General features: G+C 39.8%; 1 protein-coding gene across 1 annotated transcript in view; it reads right to left on the bottom strand.

Moving 5' to 3' along the window:
- The window catches only part of AMPH (amphiphysin), a 115,936-nt gene that overhangs the window by 46,700 nt on the left and 46,873 nt on the right, over positions 1 to 22,363 (bottom strand). Inside the window, exons 2-4 of the mRNA XM_027744397.2 lie at positions 18,279 to 18,359; positions 6,172 to 6,226; positions 365 to 459 (exon numbers count right to left, since the gene is read on the bottom strand). Coding sequence (XP_027600198.1) covers positions 365 to 459; positions 6,172 to 6,226; positions 18,279 to 18,359 — 231 coding nt within the window. The remainder of the gene's footprint in view (positions 1 to 364; positions 460 to 6,171; positions 6,227 to 18,278; positions 18,360 to 22,363) is intronic.

Raw genomic sequence — 22,363 nt, 5'->3', positions numbered from 1 at the left:
TTACACAGCACACAAGGATAAGCAGATTTGATTATTTTAAACATTCATTTGAATTGAGAATCCTGATTGTAAAACTGCACATAAGATACCTCTGTCAATCAGATGCTATCAGGACCAACTCTGCGCACACTGACGTTGACCTCAGTGGGAGCTTACATGAGCTAGTTTGTAAAACAGATACTTCAAGTGCTGCTTCTGGTCAACAGGAGCTGCATTTCACAAGATCAACAATTTATATGCTGAGAAAACAGGATTTAACATGCAACAAAGAATTAAGGAAACTTTCAGATACACACTTCTCCTCAACAGCTCAGATAATCCATTTGCAGCTGAAGTACCTTTTCCCTCTTTTCATGCATCTTACCTCTCCAATCATTTTCACATCTTCACGCCCGTACCAGTCTGGCTCATAAACTTCATGGAGAGACTCTGTAAGCTTCTTTGAGGCATCTTGCATCCCTGCAATTAGACAGAAGGAGGAACATATAACTGCAAACTACAAGAAACAGTTGCTAAATATCTTTATTTTCACCCACATGTACCACTATTCTATTCCCTCTGGCAAATTAAGAAAGAAATGCCTGAAGTTGGGGAGAGTACTGTAATGGACCAGATTTTATTAAGAATCTTGTATGCTCACCCAGTAGCTTTACAAGTTTTTGGAGCCCAGTGCTTATTTAGGCTTGCAGTGAGGTGGTGCTTGCAGAGAAGCACCACGTGCTAAGCCAAACTGATCAGTCACTTTTGGAGCTTTTGCTACCACAGGTGGAACAAGGACAGGGACTATTGATGATAATCACTGTAATACACAGAGGAGCTGGCTTAAATATGAAATGGTTTCAATGATATTATGAGAAAGAGCCTAAGTCTATCTTCAGTGAGAGCCATTTGACCCCAGCGAATATAAAAAACACCCTCAGTAAAGGCACTGCCTTTCTATTTTCATGGAGCACCAATCCATCAGATACTGAATATGTTTCTGAACCCAGTGAAACCAAACGGATCTCACCTAACTTGATAAGAATTCAGAATCAGTAATTTTAAAATGATGACTTTTATTTCAACTTCTTTGCAAAATCTGAACAACGCTGTTAAATTTTTTACTTAGTATTAATTTTTTTTAAAAAGGCACATTTTTTTATCTAACCAAAAAGGATTCCTGAATAAAGGGGATTTTTTTTCCTTAACAGATGCCAAATTACAGTAAAATACAGATGATCATATATTTCCAGGCAGAACTCATTTAAAATCTTTAATGACACTGCAAATTAATCAACTCAAGAAGTAAGACAAAACCAGTACAGTATCACCACGTTTAAAAAGGCTGTTTCTCTCCACTCAGGGTGAACACATAGACCAGGAGGGTTCACTCATCCCTGCTTGCACTCAGTCTTTTATGATACCTGAACTTCTGCCCTTCAGCACTGTGTGATAAACGTGCCATGTATTGTGGCAGGCAGGTTGGCACAGCTGCTAGATAATCCCTCCTGCAGCTTCCACTCAGCTCGGTCACAGACCAGGCTGGCACAGAGCACCTTTCCTCTGCACACTTTCTTTCTGAAGTACTACAGGGCTTGGCCATATATCTGCTTAAGAGAATAAGTAAAAGACACTTAATATCCCGTGCTTGAGTCATATCAAAACTGCACCAACTTTTACACTTTTTTCAGTTCTGAGAATCGGGTAATCCTCCATTCCACTACATTCCCGTAAAAAACATCAGTCAAATCCAGCTGCAGTTTAAGGCAAGTGGGCATTATAGTACTTGGCTTCTTCAGTCAGAGGCTTCAGTCTGAAATTTCCAGGCCAAGATCATCCATTGCACTCCTCTCCAACTGCACCCATAACCAGGTTTACTGCAATACCCCAAATGAGTGCAAAGATAAATACCAATCCAACGAATTCCCGTTCTTTTTCATGTCTGTGGGCATAAACTTATAATGTCCAATGATATTTTTATCTGGCTTGTTTTCATATAGAATTATTTCTTATAAACTGATATGCATTATTCAGCACTAAAATTAAGAGGATTAGTGTCTCAGTCATAGACTGCAGGCTGTTTCTGCTGTTTTTAACTGCTATCATTGAGAAAGATAAATTGTTACAAGCAAGTCATTAAAGTACTAAGAAATGTGAAAAGAATTTTTACTGCTGATGAACAGTTAGAAATTTATACTTAATATCAATTGTTTCATTCAGTACTGCTTCTTGGTAACTGGATCATTTATTCAATAACTAAAAATGCCAAAATATTTTAATTGCTTAGGAAAAATTGCTAAATAACCCAACTACTGAAGTCTGAGCTCTTGGATTAAATCACCCTCTTTCTCTGGCAAAGAGCCCCTGTTTCCAGAATCCCAAAAAACTTCTAGAGGCCCCCATGTGATAGGGGGTGGTAGTGCAGAGACATCCCCACTAAACACTCTAGGGGTAGCAGAGGGTAGGCAACTCTTTACCATCACAATTCCAATGTACTCAAGCTCCCGTTGAGACTGTCCTGGGACAGCATGTGGCTGTAGAACCTATATACTGTGGGGTCTCCTTACTCACCCTCAGGGTAATCTAGGCTGAATCACAGAGAAACTTCCATTTTCCTAATGGGGTGAGGTATCTTGGACTGGCTCTTAATATTTAATTACTTACGTGGTTCTCCAGGAAAATTACCCATCCTGCCATAAGGGATTATTTTAACAATAATTTCTTATTGTTACTAACCCATTAGAGCTTCCACTGGAACAATTCAATTATTTCATAATTCATGAATAAATTTTGCAGAAAGATGATAAATAGTTTTATTGCTTTCAAGAAATTACATGAGTGACTTTAAGATTCATGTGTCTGGAGGATACATGTAGTTCTGTCAGCCACAGACTGACACAACTAGGCAGGAAAACTGCTTACAGACTTGCAAAACCTACCCTCTCCTTCCTGTAGACTAGTTACTACATTAAGCTACCTGAAAGGTATGGTGTTTCTTTTTAATCATGCAGGATTCCTTTTAATCTTTGTCACCTTGCCACATGCATGAAGATCAAGGTTTTTATCTCCCCATCTGCACTGGTACTTGCAAAGAGCTTGGGGTAGAGGACGGGAGATTGATTTAGGGTTTCTATAACAATTGGTCCATAAAACCATTCAAGTCACTTACAACTCTCAATAGATTAAAAATTAATCAAGAAGTAGAGAACCCAGATACATATTGCCAAGGAGACTGGGAAAGACAGAAGATTGAGGCATGAGATGACTAAAGCTATGGGGGATAGTATACAATCTTGTCAGTACAAACAGCATATATTAAACTATCATGCAGACAAAATAAAACATCACATAAAAGCCATTCACAAGTTCAACAGCTTTATGACATGGTCCCTCCAAGTCCTTGAATAACCAACAGGAAAGATCAATGTCCAGCTAAAACTAAGAAGCACCAATGAACAAAAGAAAGAGTCTGAATACAGCAAAAATTCTTTTAAGGATGTGTGATACTAAACCTCAAATTGTCAAGTTTATTAAAGTGAAGGGACAGAGAGTCATAATAAGGCTCAACTGACCATTCTTTGCTTAAATCCCCACCTGGAGTACTGTGCCAAGTACTCAGCACAAGAAAGACATGGATCTGTTAGAGCAGGTCTAGAGGAGGCCACAATGATGCTCAGAGGAATGGAGAACCTCTTCTATGAAGACAGGCTGAGACAGTTGGGGTTGTTCAGTCTGGTGAAAAGAAGGCTCTGGGGACACCTCACTGTGGCTGACAGTACTTAAAGGGAGCTTCTGAGAAAGAGGGAAAGCAACTTTTCACACAGGCAGACAAAGGTAGTAGGTGGTACACAGTGGGACAAAGGGGTTTGAAACTAAAAGAGGAGAGCTTTAGATTAGATGTTAGGGAGAAATTCTCTGAGGGTGGTGAGGCACTGGAACAGGCTGCCCAGAGAAGCAGTAGACACCCTGCCCCTGGAACTGTTCAAGGCCAGGTTGGACGCAGCTTGGAGCAACTTGGTCTACTGGATGGTATCCCTGCCCATGTCAGGGGTGTTGGAACTAGGTGATCTATAAGGTCCCTTCCAACCCAAACATTCTATGATTCTATGAAATCGTGCCTGGATTTCTACTTTTAACTTCCAATATTGAGTCACTTAGAAGTCATGCAGCAAAATGAAGCTTGTTACTGGAGTTCAATTCCTGAACCCCCTTAAAACGAACTGCTTCTCTCATACCTCTAAGAGTATAAGGATGTCAAGTGTATTATTTTCCAGTAACTCAAATATATGCAATTATATGATTGTCCTTTTTTCCTGCAAAATGAGCCCCTGATGACAGCATGACTCCAAGGCTCTGATGTCCTTGGCACAAAAATATCACTCCAGTGCCTAAATATGGGGGTTCCCATGCTTTTGTGCATAGACACCCCAAAATTTTCTAATGATGGCAGTCCTTCAAAGAATATCAGCAAAGAGACTGTAGCAGCTGCTTCTGTCATCCAAAATCTGGAAAGGTCTTTAGCATTGCTGACCTAGTCAGCTTTGAGGAAGCCCCAACCAGAGCTGTGTATTGTGGTCTACTGTCTCAGGTTGTGTGCTCTCTCCACAGCACCAACATGTGTGCCAAGGATGCCCACTGGTGGCTTGTTGACTTTGAAGAATAACGTTTTTAGGCTCTTGTGAGTTGCTTATGATGGATCTTTTCAAAGACATGTAGATAATATGGTGTTAGCAAACACTTTTCATTCTCAGTAAGAAGGTCAGTCTGAATGAATTACAGGCTGAACAAGAGAAAGGTGCTGAACAGAAAAGCATGGCTAAAAAGGCAAAACCTGAACAATGAAATATTTTACACAGAGATAAAAACAAAATTTGATGCAAAGAGTAGCCCAATAAAGAGAAAATGAGCAAAAGGATCATGAGCGCAGAACACTAGGAAGAGAAAGAGAGAAAGAAAATGAAACTGAGAGGAGTGGTGTTGTCACCTACACGGAAATCAAAGCATCATGTAAACAGTCAGCCTACATGACAGATAAGCCATCCAGCCAACAAACAGCCTTATCATGCTGCTTCTGAGTAACCATCATATAATGTGTGTGGGGAAGAGTGAAAAATAAGAGAACAAAATAAGCATTCAGTGGGTCCCCAAAAATGACTGATGCTAAAATTTCCTCTAAGAACAAGAGACATTGCTCAAATTTGTCTGGTATGGGATTTTCTTTGGCCAGTCCATCCAGAAAATAATACATGGTCAAAGACATTAAGCTACTGCTTTGCTCCCCATTTTACATTTCCTATCAAAAAGAGCTTTCTTACCTGCCTGTGAACAGCTGCTGAAGCCTTATTATGACAGTGATTTCCAGGGATGTTAACACTCATTTGCAACATTTTCCCTACTGGACTGGAGCCAGGTTAAAAATACATACACACATATATATCTATCATATATATATATATATATATATAAACATATATATATTTATCTCAAGAAGCCACTTGTCTCTCTATCAGTCACCAACTCCCATTCCCTTCCCTTAGCACCTCCAACTCCTCCAGAGAGAGGTGGTATGAGAAAGAGAACACTTTGCATACAGTGTGCAGTTGAGTGCTGGATTTACAAATATCTAGTAGGATTTAAACGCTGTTTACTTATCTCTAATATTTAAGCTCCGACCAGTGAAATTCTGCTACTTGGATTTTCAATGTAGTATCAAAAGACATAATATTTGAGTTTTAAACTTAAAAAAAATGGATTAAGCAGTCAGAAATATATGAGAAATCACATCATTGCAGGGAGTATGGTTTTGGAGGAAGATCGTCATCCAATTAGTAATACATGGCAACATTACAGTTGCAGAGATAAAGCAATCCCTTGATTGGGATGCCTTGCACGGGGTATTTAACATTACAGCATTTGCAAAGATGAATAACAAGATGTGTAGATTTTGTGGGTGCTGAAAATGCATGCAACATGAGAATCTGAGCAGTGCTCCTGTACACAAAGGACAGTCAAGGATAAGCTGTCCATGCAAGACTGTACCCACGAGTTGATGCTGAAGCTGCAGAATACCTAGCAACAGGCTAAAGAGAATCTTACATGTATTTATCTTTGTATAACTTAAACAAGCCTACTTGACTCAACTTTTAAAAAAACCTTGCTTTATGAAAGCATGATGTAAAACTTAAAAATCACCTTTAATGGCTGCTAAATATCCTCTCAGTTCTCTCTGGAGTCTGGAACCCTCTGCCTGGAAAAGAAAAAGAAAGGAAGTGAAAACACATTTCAGTTATGTTTAATGCCTTGAAACATGCATACAGGATGAAAACATAACTACAAAAAGCAATTTCAGGAGCTATCTGATAAATAGTGTCACATGTTGCAAGCATGCACAGTTCATACAGAAAAGGAGTCCTGGCAAAGATGCTATGCATAGTGTACTGTCTAGGCTAGAATTTCTGGGTTTATTCTATCAGTCATCTGCACAGGAAGAATTCCACTCAAAGAAAACCCGGTATATTTTACAGCCAAGATCCAGTTCAAGTCAGCCTGGCCAATGGCCTAACCTGAAACACAAAGAGAAAGGTGCACCTCCACTGGAAACCACTCAAATGAGGCCACTCTAGACTTGCAGAAAATCTATGGTCTTACATAAATTGCTTACTATCTTTGCAAACAATTTACCAAGAACTTTAACATTTTAACATTTTGCAAGTAAATAACTCCTAAAATATAATAATTTTAGTTACTTGTTTTGTTTAGCTAGTGCATGTTGCAGTTTATTGTGAAAATTCAAGTGCTTCTTTGGCAAATAGATCAAAATTGTCTTTCTCATACAAATGGCCTTTGAAAAACTCAGAACAGACAAAGCACTTATCTTTGACTGTATCACAAGTTGGACTTCACAGCTCCTAGGATTTGCAAAGAAACCTGTGCTACACACATCCTTTATTGCTAAAAAGCTGCTGTCCAGGTCACCTTCAATAGCTTGAAGATTTTTGAAACACTCTACATTTACCAGTTCCCAATATTTTTCAAATTATTTATTTAAGCAATTGGAAACTACAGGAATTTCAGCTTGCAGTCACATTTTCTCTCTTACAGCTACACCATATGGAAAAATCAGCTGCAAAATATGACTGACTGCTTTGGAGTTTATCTTGTATTTTCATGTGAAAGTCAGAACATGAAGGTTGCATGTGAATAGTGTGAATACTTGAGAAGGCAGAAGGTGTAAGCTGTTATAATCCCACTTAAGTCAAAGGACTTCTGATGTCAGTAAAGGATTTGCCATCAGCGACTGCAATGCTCAGAGCATTCAGACACAGGATCATAAGAAATTCAGGTTGAAAGGGGCTATCTGGCACTTAGAATCCACCTACCAGCAGCCACTTGAAAGTCCAAGTTATGGTTCTGAAAAAGACTTGCCTCACCAGTACACACACACTGCAATGCAGAAAACATCCACCAAACTCACTTGCTTCTCCCAGCTTCCTGAAGGGAACTGAAGGCTTTTAGTATGGGATCAACACCATTCTTTACCCCTCTCCCTCAAATTGTATTGATGATATGGACCTTGATGATATGGATTGATGATATGGACCTTGATGTTCAAGGTCCTGGAAATAGTAAGGAATTTGGAAGGTAAAAATGCCTGAGTGGGTCTAGAAAGTAGACTGAATTTACTTTTCAGATTCAACAAAGAGAAGAGAGCTTTTACACTAATTTGATCTGGAGCAAGTCACCTACAGCTCTCAAAGCCATTAATCAACTAAATTCCAAGCACAGGCATAGACCACCTGAGAAGCTGCTGAGTGACAGCAAGTGCACAGGAGCAGCCAGCCCACCAACCTTTCTCTGGTTTGGGACCATATTCGATGCTCCAAAGAAAGGCAACCCATTCCCTTGCTTTGGGACCAATGCTGCATATCAAAACAAGGGCCAGACAGGTGCAGGTTGAGTATCAGTGGATTAAACCTCAGGCTTAATTACCTATAAAGCAACTGAAAGTTCTGAAGTAGTAGTTTGATGTTGTGTCCTTTGAGAAAATATACATGCATACATCTTAATACTGCTTAGCAAAAAGTACTACCCTAACGCATCATTACAACACATTATATCATCTCACGTAACACAGTAGTTGCTGACCTCTTTTTACTTCATTCTGTGCTAGAAGGGGAGGAAAGGATATGACTGCTTTTCATGGACCAAGGCATTAAGTCATCAGTGTTGCTACAGACAAAAGAAGACTGTACCTGGGAGCAAATTTCTCAATCTTGTGTCTGAAGAAGAGTATCAGCAAATTTTAGTCAGAAAGAGAAGTTCCCCTTTTATGCATGTCAGTCTCCTCCTGGAAGGATCCCTTATACTCTGAGAAGTCACATGAAGGTACAGAAATTATCTTTCCAGTTCATACCTTCTTTAGCCTGAGCACTTGTGGTGAAAACAGAAGATACAATAAAAACTTGTAGTTACTAAAAAATTTATGGTGCTTCAGGAGCAGAAAACTGCAGCTGGAAGGCTGAGAACCTTCTTAGCTGACCTCATGTCCAGTAAGTGGTCTACATTTACTCATACAAATGTGGTTTTGTCTCTAGGACTAACTAGCACACCACAAATGGCATGTCTGGGAAGCACTGCTGGAACACTATGCTTATAACAGAACTGCTGTGCAGTTTTATGACTGGCACCCTAACCCACTATGAGATCTACTGTGCTTGGTTAGCATCATTCATCACTAGCAACCGCTGCTCAGGAAAATGTGTAAGAAAAAGTCGAAGTAGTAAAACATGATGCAAATATCTTGCCATATGTGCTGTTATGAGTTCTGACACTTCATTCAAAAGAATAATTTTAACATGTATCTCTTTCAGTCTAGGTTATTAACAGGCCAAAAACCACTGAGATATCCAAGCACGATAGAGCCATAAGAATTTTTCCTTGTCAGCAAATGTTGTGTGACGTGACATTAAAGCACCCATGAACAAGGGCCAGCTCCCACTGAATTTGAGAGATAATCTCTCAGTTTCAATGGCAACAAAACTAGACCTTTCTAAAAATACCAGAAATAAAAATTAGCATGAAAAGTCCTCAGCCCTGTGAATTCTGCAAAATGTGCTTCTGGTCTACACACTTTCTATAGTAAACTCACTATTAGAGAAGACAGATATACTTTACCGCTTAAATTAATATTCACAGGATGAAAATACTGCACTGTTGGCTTTGCACATCTTGCAAACTGTGATATAAAGGTTTTAAAAAGTACTATTTTGAAGATTGTCACATATTTAATGTTGCCTCTTTGTGGTGTTTACTGGTACATTCTTTCTACTTTCTCGTCTATCAGATGAAAGCATCTGGTGGCTCTGAAACCACTGCTCCAAGTATTTTAATTAAAGCCATGAATTTTGTTAAATGAGATGCAGCTTCTTGAGGGAGAATGAAAAGTAGGTGTCATTTCGCCAATGTCATGTTCCTTTGAAATGGAATTTCCCAAGACAGCACTGATGCTCTGTTCTACGTGAGGAAGCAAAATGAGTTAGAGTTTCATAATATGTAAGAAACTCCAGAGAGAAATCTCAATAGCATACTTAATAGCAAACTTTTCACAATCAGGTTGTTTGATAACAATATGCAAGTTCCAGCAGACTCCAGCACCAAAAATCAGTGCTCTGATCTCACCTGGTCAAATTCAATATACAAATTTCCAAAAATCTACTACGTAATCCTGCTAAACTGCACATATGAGCAAGGGAAGCATGCTAACAACCCAAACCAACATCCACCTTTAGGAAAGTCGACACAGCTCTTCACAGCCATGTTCCAAACAACAGTTTGTTGCTTTGAACATGGTAGCATATCACCTTTCTACTCTCTAGTCTCATTACATGGTCAGTATTATATAGCTGTTAAAGACACATGCACTCAGTGAGATAAGGAGGTTCAGTGTTTCAGAATCTTGTCCTCTACAGCCACAGGTCTTATGTACCCTTACAGCAGCACTAAGCCTTTTCAGCACTACTGATTCTTGTGTATGTTTGGTTTTGGTTTTCTTTTCAAATAATAGCATTTGGATCAGCTCTATTATGTCACAGAATATTCTGAGTTGGAAGGGACCCACAAGGATCACTGAGTCCAACTCTTAAGTGAATGGCCCATACAGGGATCAAACCCACAACCTTTTGGCATTATTATTTAAGCATATCTTAGCACTGGAATTAAGACAAAGAGAGCCATATCACTGTTGGCTGTGAGACTGATGAGATCTAAAAAAAAGTTAATGACTAAAACCATAAAAACCATGGTTTCTGTCTATCACCTTTTGCCTCCTGATGCATTAGAAAAATTGTTGCATCCACTCAGAAATTAAAGGCCACCTTGCCTCCACAAAAGTTGGAATGATGACCTATTTGCCAGGAATCATTTATTTATTGCTTTCCAGTCAGAACAGAAGAGTTTGGTTTTTCTATCATGTCACATACAGGATGTAAATACAATACATCTTTACAGGAAAGGTCAGTACAGCATGTCCTTGATACAAAAATCAAATATATCACTCCAATTTAGTGAGAGTCAAGAGCATAAAAAATGTTGAACCTGAAGTATAGGCTAATTAATTACCTGGCCCATAGAAAAATGATCATTATTAATGCATCTCTAATACTGGAATTTTTTCATTCCACTATGAAGACATCAGGGAAATAGATAAAAAGAAAGCATTTTCTGTATCACCTGGAAGACATGCTTTACTGTAATGTGCTGTTACTTGCCACAAGTGCTGTCTCTCTGTTCATAAACACTTCAGGTACTATTTACTGGTAGGTCTTTTAGAGAACTCTGATGTAGGAATGAAAAGGACTATTGCATTAAGAGAAGCTTAACAAAATAAGAGGCTATTTGGACAAATCTTTCAGTAATTCAGTACGAATTACTGCTTACCAGATTACCCTATTTTACCATTTATCAGGTTCCTTATAGTCCCTAGAATCGTCTCTCAAATTTTGGAATCTTTTTCTTGAAGAAATGGATTTTTTCTTTTCTCTCGCTACAATCTGTAAGAGATTTGGGGTTTGAAATATTTCTCTAGAGCATCACTTGAAAAAAGTTGGGTTTGCAACCTTCTCTGGAAACACAGAGGTTTTAGGCATGCCAGTATCTTCCAGGACAGTGCCAAATTTGTGGCCCAGCCAACTAAAAAGGCTCAAAAGTAAGAATTTCATTGTTCTAGTTACTAAGTAACATGATGAATTGAAGTAAACTGCATCAAACTGGCTTCTCAGATGATTTGGACGAATCCAAAAAGAATTAACTCTAAAGGTAAGAAATAGGGAGCTCTGTCTTGTGTTAGGAATGACTCCCAGTAGGCAGGGGAGAATGCTCTGTGCCTGCAGGGACACTAAACTAACCCATTCACTGAGCCATTGGTTTCTGTTTCAGATGAAGACTGAATAGAAAATACCTGGTACTCACTGTAAATGAAATTCCAACCTCGCCTCACAGCTAAACCTCCCCCTCCCCTAAACTGGGATTCTATATTCACACCTATTGCATCCTCCTACAAGCATACTCACGTCCTCAAATTAGGGTCCAAACTAACGGTTTCAATGAAAATTTCGGATCTGCAAAGGCAGCAAGTGTAGAGTCTACAGGTCCTAGGGCTAAAAGTAATCTATGCACGCTTAATGTTGAGCTAAACTTTCTGAACTTTTTTGGGCCTCTGTTTATGCCTACAGCTGCATATCCATACCAAGATTTGTAAATAACATATATAAGCTATGTATTAATAGATCTAGTATAAAACTGTCCAAAACTGTTGTGAACTGCATCATGCTCAATCCATACGTTAAATCCTGGAGTTGGGCTATGTCAACTATCCGTAGGGTCAGTTATCCCAAACGGCTCCTGAAGAAACTTATACCAGTCTCCTTTAAAAATAGTCAGAAACAACTTGAACATTCAACTTCACTGCCTGGAAGAAAACAACTAGCACAGTTACTATAGCTCCAGAGGCATAATAGTTTATGTCCAAGGGGCAATCAAAACCAGCACAGTGTGACAATGGTTTAGACTTTGGATTTGGAGCAATTAATAGGCAGAATCAAAAAGGCAAAACATCAGATCACTCGCTATCTCCTTTGAAGTGAGGAATTAGTTGGAATGGATCTAGGTTGTCCCTGCAGAGATAATTTTGTAGCATAAAACAGAGAGACTCACCTTCCTGCATATCCTGCCTGATCAGAAATTAATGAGGTTGAGATGAGATCTAATAGTACACTATTTTTGTGTTGGGAAAAATGGTTCTTCATACATAAGATAATTATTAAACACACATATCAGGACGGAATGGTAATGAGCAGAGAAATCCCTCCCACAGCCCCAAAATAGTTTGCACATTGTATAGCTTATGTTTGGCTTAGTGATCATCCAGTATCTGAAGTACACTTTTGGATTGCCCCAAATGGCTCAGTCTCCCTGAATGCAAACACTTGTTGGCTTGCAGAAAAAAAGCTCCATCCCACTAGCCTAGACTGTGTTTTCCTATGTCTGTTTTACTTCGGAATATCTACCAGGGACAACACTTGACATCATCTTTATTTAGCAAAGGAGTCTCCTATGGACAGAACTATATTGAACACATAATATGTTGCAGCTTAACAAGTACCAAGAATCCCCTGCAGTTTAATATGAGATTCTACAGACAATCAAGAAAATCTGAGTATCAGCTAAGTAGTAATGGAGTCTCCTATTCAGAGTAATTTTAAAGTTCACACTTTTTGTTTTATTGCCTGGATTCTTTTATCTGTCTCAAGACCACGCGCAAGACAGTAAAATGAGGGGAGTCTAAGAGGAGGACGTAAGGTAGGTTTAAAGATGTTCAAACAGATACACAAGATACCTAATAATTCCCAGAGAAAATAACATTTTGCAGAATACAGATTGAATTTCACATTATTATTTGTAATACATATTGAAGCTCCCTTTCTTCATCATGTCTTTCATTCAGCTCTAGATTAAGACACCTATTACTGTCTCCATGAGTTGGGTGTCTCTCCTTGTCATAGAGCCAATTAATATCTCTTCAGTGCAACCTGTGGAGTCAGGAGAGCAATTAAGAAAATCAAATAGTTAAAACCATTCACTTAGCATAGCCATCTACAAATGACATCTACAAATGACAAAAGCAACTGGTCCTTAGGGACCTGACAGCTTTGGTGAGCAACATTTGGAAGCCAAGAAGGACACACTATGGCCTTGCAAATGGCAACCAATGCCAACATTTAGACTTACAACCCTCACAGCAGTTGGTGGGGCTGTACCAGGAGCCACAGTGCAGGCTATGCCCTCACTGATGAGTGCCATCCTGTGGGGTCTGGGACAGGTTGGCAGAGACAGGGACTGGTAAGAGGCTTCCCTGACAGCCCCCAACGTAGCAAGGGTTTGAATCAGATCCAGAGTCTGTCTGAGAGATCCAAAAGGAGTAGCAGGAGATGCAGCTGAAACATGGGTCTCCTAGGCATGGGGATGAGCCTACGATATAACTTTTGCCAAGGGCTGAGCTTATTTAGGACTCCTGGGTCCATGTGCAGGATTAGGGGACCCAGATAGGGCTGATTAGAGACATTAAGGCCTACAGATGCCCCCAGGAAACTGATGGGTTTCTGTCTTGCACTCCAGACCCCACTGCCCAGTTCTGCACAAGCACTGGGAAACCTCCAACTCCTGGAAACAAAGACAATCTGAAACTGGATCTCTCTCCAGGCACGGGGCTCAGCAGCCAAAATACGTGTCTATTGCAGCTGGAGATCACAGACTCACAGAATCACACAATACACCCAGTTGGAAGGGACCCACAAGGATCATTGAGTCCAACTTCTGGTCCTGCATAGGACCATCACCAAGAGTCACACCATGTGCCTGAGAGTATCGTCCAAAGGTTTCCTGAACTCTGTCAAAGGCTTGGTGCTGTGACTACTTTCCTGGGGAGCCTGTTCCAGCACCCAACCACTCTCAGAGTGAAACACCTTTTTCTAATATCCAACCCAGACCCCCCCGTCACAACTTCTGGCCACTCCCTCGGATCCTGTCACTGGTCACCACAGAGAAAGATCAGTTCCTGCCCCTCTTCTTTCCCTCAAGAGAAAGTTGTAGACTGCAGTGAGGTCTCCTCTCAGTCTCCTCTTTCTCCAGGTTGAACAGACCAAGTGACCTCAGCCGCTCCTCATACAGCTTCCCCTCAAGGCCCTTCACCATCTTTGCTGCCCTCCTTTGGATGCCACAAGGTGCTCAAGAGAATCACTGAGCCAGTTTGTATGATACAGGACTGTGGTCAAAGCCATGTGTCTGTCTGAGCAACAGCTGGGGGCCAGGTGGGATACTGTGAGGCATATCTGCTGCTTATGTGTAGGTGGTGAATCTCATCTTGGGTATCTTAATTCATGAATCAGTTTTAAAAAACCAGTGTCACAGCTGATGCAAAAAGAGCACTTCAATAAATGTTAACTGTGTCACAGACCAACTTTTACACAGTGTCATGACAGAGCTGTAAGGCATCTGAGCATGGTTGTGTGAAATGAAGATCTGGCCAGGATCAATCTTTTCAGGACCTCTAAGAATTACACCCAAGGAGCAGCTCTTACTACGACATACACATTAAATAAAGCAGTTCACAGAAGCAGGTTCTGCTCACTCAACAACAGCAAAAAAGGGCTCTTCATTTTCACCTAATTCCATAAACTAGCAACAACAGCACTTGACATTTTGCTTTTTTCTAACAACATGCCATAGGCAGCTGCTTTTGTAGTAGCAATCACTGTATCTCTTGTGTGTACATACAATACATAAAGTTATGGGTTTAAACACTAAAATATATTTTAACTGTAGTCTGTAAAGTAGAAGAAGTCTCATAACTACATATATAAAAATAAGAGGAAAATATGGATATACATGAAATAGAATATTGCTCTCTTAGAAAAATAAAGCCAGTACTGTGAGTCATTAAAATATACATGGGCATAAAGGAAATTGCTACTTTCTGTCAAAAAAAAAATGTGTAAGATGCCTAAGCCTCAAGAAATTTCTTGCAATACACTGAAAATCTGTCATACTGTCATATATGAGTTTATACATTTTGTTTGTTCCACAAGCTTTGATTTAGAGTGGCAATCTGCAGTTTTCAACCTAAGTGGAAGGTGAAAAACAGCTGTATTCACTGCTTAAAATCTAAATGTTTTTATTGTTGGCGTCAGCTGCAGCAGCTTATTGCTTCTCATAGAGAAAGTCCTGAGGCTCTGCAAAGCAACCGTGCTCTGTTCTCTCTGGACATGGGATGACTCAATTTCTCCATGGTGATTCATCTGGGTAAATCAACTCTGAGTTGTCAAGTCCAGAAGGGGCTCTTACCTAACTGTATTCAGAAGGAGATGGGAATGGATCACTGGGGAACCTAAATGAGCTTTTTATCCAGATAGATCTGCTGCATGCATCCTTACACATAGCCTTCTGCTGAATTTGGTACATACCCACCAACCGATCTGCTATTCAGGCATCATGTTAAGACTTAAGGTTTTCAACTATCTATTTCCTGGATAAAGAGCACTTTCCTTTCTCTATCCTTTCTCTAGCTGAAGTGAGAGTCCCAATTTATTATCTTTGGAGAGCATTAATAAAAACATCATTCTATACTTAAGATCAGCTGACCTCCCAAGTGTTGCAGGCTCAATATGGCAGGGGAACAAGAGAAACAGACCATTTTCACATCTTCCAGCTTACCAAGATGCCCAGAGCACACAGGGCACCAGTTGCAACAAAGAACTTGCAAAGAGACACAGAACTGAAGTGATAGTGTTTCTGAAAATGAACTGTGGGTAGGTGAGATGGTCAGGGAACAGACAAATCACTGCTAAGTGAGATTGCAAGAAAAAAAGGAAAGTTTGGATGTCCTCTCAAACTGCCTCTGCCATGGCCTTGTTTGTCAGTGACCACCATGGAGACAAATAATCCTAGAGGGAAGTGAAATAAATGGGAAGCCTCTACCAGGGGTAGTTCTGCTTGCAAGCCTCCTGATTGGCCACATCAACAGTTTGGTGAACCTCAGCTCAAGGATCACTCAACCAGACAGCCTTTTTACTCTTCAATATCTAGAATTTAACTTTTCTTTTTCCAAAGGCTCTAGAGTATCAAACTAACCTTGAAAGCAGAACTGAATGTAAAGTAAGAAGAGATGGCTGCCTGAGTTCACAGAAGACAGCAGTTCTGCAAGGCATTCATTAGTAAAGTAATAATTCAGATGCACATTTTAATGCTTCATATCTTTGCATTGCTAATTAGTTGTAAATCAAAGCATGGACTAAACGTAGAAAATTTAAGCTATCTATATGCTTCCTATTGGTGACCGTGGCAGAAAGAGTACTTTTGCAGCATTTCCCCCCCTTGTATTGGAAGAGTTGAGCACAACTGAACTCTTTGAAAGCACAGTAAGCATGTGCAACTAGTTCAATAAATACAGAAACAGTCTCTCTCATTTTGTGCCAGTGAAACTAGCCTAATCTGCATGTGCCTCTGCCAAGAGTTGTAGTGGTTCCTTCTGCGCTCCCTACACAATTGTCTCTCTGATCTCAAGTCACATTTGCATCTAGATTTAGCATCATACGGTTCCTGCAGAGTCCTTGACTGTTTATTACTGTCTCTCTGTACATCAAAGGAGGAAGAAATAAAATAAAAGTAATACTAAGATCCTCCTTAGCCCTAGGCAAGACTTTCAGCTGAAAATCACCATTACAGAAAATTCTCTCTAAAGGACAGAAAAAAAACAATACTTGAGACATAATTTTGCTTAAAAAATATGTGTTTTCTCTTTCACCTCTTTTTTTCTAAATTTCTCTCAGAATTTTGAACTAAAAAAAAAAACAAAAATCCCACAAACTCTGTTTCTTCATGGGGATGCTCAAGTTGATCCTTTTACACCCAAAATACCCTTACAGATGTACCTTTCTAAAAACACAGCTACTAGCTGTGCAAAGAGCTGAGATACCAACAGCAAGGATAAGTAACAACATAAGGACAATCAAGAAGTCAAGAAGACTTGGAAAAGTGGAAGGGGAAGAAAAGGGAAAATATAATATCTCTGCAGAGTTTCAAAGCTTCTTCAGACCTATTAATTCCCACTATCTTCCTGACCTCAAGAAATTTGAGGGAGGAAAAATAGATTCTTTTACTCTCAGAAAAATAGATTCTTCCCAGCATTTTCCTCTTTGCTGAAGAGGAAAGATCTAGACAACAGTTCAGTGGCAGCTGAAACTTCCCTCTCTACTACACTGAGAGAGGAAAATAAAGGCTAAGTGACCATAAGATGCAAAAGAGTTAATAATAGCAGTCAGGATGCACGGTTTGTGTTTACATGAAAAGGAGAAAAGTGCACGCGATGGATAGGACTGATTCAGGAGACATTGCAAAAAGTGACATCGGCCAATTTTTACATTGTGTAAAATACGTGGGAGTAGTTCTCACCCTCCACTGCCTTTCTACAGGAGCTCTCAATGACAGCTCACAAAGACGACAGATACAACAGTTCATACTTACATAAAAAGACTACTTTCTTGGTGGTATTACCGCAGTTCGGGATAGGCATTAATTTGTACTAGAAAGGCACTATATAATTAGTTGCAATTTATCACCTTGAAGCCAAAAAGTCTGTCCAACAAAGCAATAAATAATTGGGGTTAGAATTTAGGATTGCATTGGAAGTAGATTATGAACTCTTTGGGGCACTGTTGTTTTCCTGTATTGTGTTTACAACACTTAGAGGAATTGAGCACTGCTCCCTTGTAATGCTTCATCAGCACTGCCACCACAGACCCCAGCACCCACAGGGAATGTTACAACACATACGCATACTGAAACTACTAAACTATTCACTTCTTATAAAGTATTATGATGTAGCACTGATGAAAGTAATCCACAAAACGAAACCAAGGAAATACTTCTCTTCTTTGTAAGAAGGCAAACACTAGGCTGCATTTAGTTGGGGTTGGGTTCTGTTCTCAATTATATTGGTGAAAATCTGCTGTCACTCTATTAATCTCAAGTAGTTCAAGAATGATGCTGCTACAAGTGATTACAATACATCCTTTTATTATCAGACCGTTTTTAGCCCTCTGCATGCACAAATCCAACCGTTATTTCTGTTTGAAAACAGCAGAACGAAATCTCCTACCCACCAAAAAAAAATCCTACCTGTTACCCTATAATACCTTCAAAATCAGCAATTCTTAAGACACAATTAAGAAACTGAAAAAGTAACTGACCTCTTGCCGTTTGAAATTTTGAACGTATTCTTCAAATTGTTCATCTTTAGTTTCATCTGCTTTTCCTAGTTTTTGAAGTACCTATATTGAAAGGAAAAAGGAATAATTTAATATTTATGTCACAGAACAGAAATTCTACTACTTTCAACACTTCTGTTCTTGCAGTTAGGCTTAAATAGCATTTTATTTTTGGGTGTGTTCATGCATTACAGTTTCTACAGTTCACACAAGAAACTATTTTGTCAAAATAAAAAAAGATAAAAGCAGGAGTATAGTGTGTGTGTGGAAATATACTTCAAAGTATAGAGTCCTCGGTGGGATGTGGTTTTTCGTAGTGAAGCAACTTTTCTTTTAGCAAAGAATTCCATGGTTTCAAAGCAAGGAAGAATGAGAGAATTTTACTGGCACTGCAAGTTTTTCTTCAATTCAGACAAAGAAAGAAAAAAAATCATTAGGTTTTTCTTCTGTTTATGGTTCATTACATCAAACAGTATTAACATTATTCTTATATGCATGATTTTCAACACAAAGTCATAGAAAATAAAGAAATGTAAGGCTGCATGAGAAATTGTTACAGCTGATGCTCATTTAAAACTTGGTGTTCATTTTTTCTCACCTCATTAATTCAGAAGTGGATTGTCATCCACTAGATAATAGATATACTATAAGAGAGAGTCAATCAGCAATCTCAAACGTAATTTGACACAGCTACACTTTACACTGTATTTAACTACAATAAATGCATTCTTTTATTAAATCCCATCGCTATCCTCTCATTTTAATACTAAAGACTTACACACAGCTGCAAATAGGCTTCACCCTGCTTATTAAGCAACCCCTTAATCTTTATAGAGTACATGTATGTGGGACTCAACCATGTCACAGAGTGATGTTCAGATTGCTCTTCTATGACAAGTTGACCAAACTTTCAATTTTCACAGGAAAAACCAAACCCAAACAAATGCAAACAAAACAAAACCCACCAACCCCAGGAAATTGAAACAGTAGCAATTAACAGATACTATGAATAAAGATATAAGCATCACATCATCTGTTCTTCTCAAAACAAAGAACATGCAGCTCCAGTACTGCTACATTCTCTCTCTGACCACCTTCCTCTCCCAAACCCAGCCAGCCCCACACCACAAAATCAGTCTGCACAAAGGTGTGGTGAGCATTGCTACAGTGGAAACCCGGGGTCAGGCTGATCGTGAAGGTGATACAATGCCACCTTGTAAGATCCTAGGACTGGAGCTACGAGCTCTCCCAGGGAGTTTTACTTTAAAAATATATAAGGTTCCAAAAATTCGCCCACCAAATCTTCAGAAGAACCCTCAGCTCTTTAACCATGTTAAGACAGAGTGCAAAGGAGAAAAGCTCCATGTTTTCTCACAGGGTGTTTTTACTGGTAAACTTTAGAAAATAAGAGATCTTGGCAAAAGTTTAAAGGGTAACAGGCAACTGAAACAAACCATTCCACAAAGCATTGATTTAGCACATGCTAACCCATACAACTTAGCAAAATCCAACCCATTCGGTCCCAAGTTACCGAAAATATTAAGAAAGTAGTAAAGAAAGAGCAGAAGTAAGAAGAAAGAAGAAAAGAGCTACCACCAGGAGTCCTGTGTAAGTCCAGCTTCCACGAGGTCAGGTCGTAGGTCTCAAGCCAAAATGGAGACCAGGTTGCTGCTGTTTTCATATGCTCTGGTCCCCTGTGGCCACTCCTCCCAGGTGGGACTCCCAGCCCACTGGCCACTCTGGGGCTCCGGGGTGGGGCAAGGAGCGGTGCTCCCACTGTGCCAGTCAATCCTGGGCTAGGTAGGGGGCTCCGAGGTGGGATGCAGGCAGTGCTCCTGGGCTGCATTTGACTGACAAGTGCTCGGGGGTTGCCCACTGACTGCAGGGGCTGGGACAGGGCATCACCTCACTTCTGTGAAATTCGACCTGTCCTTCCCCCCCTACATACACACACTTGAGTTGGTCCAAGCCAATAGTTAATATAATAATCCAGTCTCTCACATACCTGTGGACAAGGCATGTGAAACATCGAGGAAGTTTTGACATATTTACAGCAGAAAAATAGAAAGAATGATATCAGAGAAGAAAAAAAGGCAAAGACCAGCCTTTTGCTGCCAATAGAGATGTTCATTTTCTGGCATATATGGGCATTTTGGGTTGCTTTTACAACTGCTGACTAGTCCCAGAAACCTCATGCACTATCATGACCAACCTCTTCATAAAATATTAATAAATATCACAGATAGTTTTACAGAGGAATCATTTAATTTAATATTTTGAATCATCACATCGCTCCTTGTCACCAGCAAGACTAACATTCTGCCCGCAACTTTGGTCTGCACCAGGTGGCTTTCTGAAAATCCAACATCTCCTCTTCAAAGAGCTGGCTGCTAGGTAAGCCTCCTGATCACGGCAATACATTCAAACTATGTTCACAGCAAGAAGTAGCAGGCATGTTAACTGTAGTCTGAGCAATTCATAACATAGATAACAAACTAAAGCAAGAAAAGTTGTCACGATAGACTCTTTTTTCCCCAAAATATCAACAACACACATTCATGTCTCCAAATGCGCACTCAGGCCCAACAGTGAAAGGCTCAGAAGGGAATAACCTCTTACAGCACCCACCTCCTACGGTTTGGGGTTTTTTTTATCCTATCTATAACTTACAATTTCTCTACAGGTATTTAGCTGAACTGACATTAAGACGCAGTGTTACAATTTAGCCTCTGCAAACACCAACCCTAATCTTAAACCAGAGCTCCATTAAACAATCATTAATAACATAGTTTCTCAATTTTCCTAATGCAGATCAGAACTACAGATATGTCATATGATTGGAAATAAAAGTTCCAAGCCAGAGGCTTGGAATTAGCTAAAGAAACTTACTCCCATGGAAGTCCTGTAGCCCATGCCATGTACACAGATAACTGGGGTTCACTTACTCTTTTCCTAAATGCAATCCTAATCCCATGTCCACAATTCCATATGGGGACAGTGGAGCAGACTGGGGCTAAAATAAACTATTCCTCACAGGTCCGTCCCATCCATATAACTCCATGCACCACTGAATGTATAGCTCAGCCTTTTACAACCAACCCAATTGTAACCACAACTTTATCACTTGTAGTCTAAACAGAGAAGTTGCCAGGCTGAAGGTAAGTCTTAGAAACTGACCCACCTTCCAGCAGTTGTTTGTGCACTTCTTTCTCAAAGTGGAAGTCTCTTGTCAAGAGAAGTCTATAGTTAGTTTATTTTTGTTTAGTTAGGTGAGCACCTATAGGGTGTCTTTGGAGTAGAGTTAAGGCCAAGTGAAGGCTTGTCTGGCCTACATATGGGTTCCTCTAACTGAAGGGGTTAATAGCAGGTCTATAACTCCAACTCCACCCGTCGTAGACAGGCTGAAATAAATTTTAAACATTCATTTTGTTACATAGAGTACCTTGGTTAGAGTCAAGGTTTGGTCTAGGACAAGGATTAGGAAAAGGCAAGTAGACAGCCTACTAGCATTAAGTTTAGAACAAGAGAAAACAGACTTGAAACACCCAAGTTATTGGAAAGCATCTGATGGCTCTTAATGGTAAAAGGAAGACTGTGCTCAGGAGCAGCACATGCCTAACCTCCCCCTTAAGCCTCACTTCAACCACCCTTATAGATAAGCATCAGCTTTAGTAACAGGAATAGCTCAGTTTATTGTGGCCTATGAGGACAGGAGAAGGGTAGACAGACAGTGTTTCACAAAAGCCTTAGAGGGCTCTATGACATGCCAAAGAAAGGGGATCTGTACCGATAAGTGGCAAATCTTTTATTTTAGGCTCATGTGGTAGGTAACCCATATTATGGATTTGTATGCAAGTATTGGAAAAAAAAAGAGCAGAGGAACCAAAGATGTTTCTAAACATTCCGTGACCTGTAGGGCTTGAATGAGGCCAGAACTTAGTGAAGGCAGGTGGCTAGCATTTCTTTTTTCTTAGCATGCCCATACAGAGAAAAAACATTTGAGGTTAGGTTTGAGAACATCTATTAATGTGTAGGAACAGCCTGTACCATTTACAATAAAATAAATT

This window comes from Pipra filicauda, unplaced genomic scaffold (assembly GCF_003945595.2).
Source record: "Pipra filicauda isolate LSUMZ 115617 unplaced genomic scaffold, ASM394559v2 scaffold353_size752799_pilon, whole genome shotgun sequence".
In the NCBI taxonomy this organism is placed as follows: Eukaryota; Metazoa; Chordata; class Aves; order Passeriformes; family Pipridae; genus Pipra; species Pipra filicauda.
Note: the sequence above shows the minus strand (reverse complement) of the source record. Positions and strands in the feature narration are given on the sequence as shown.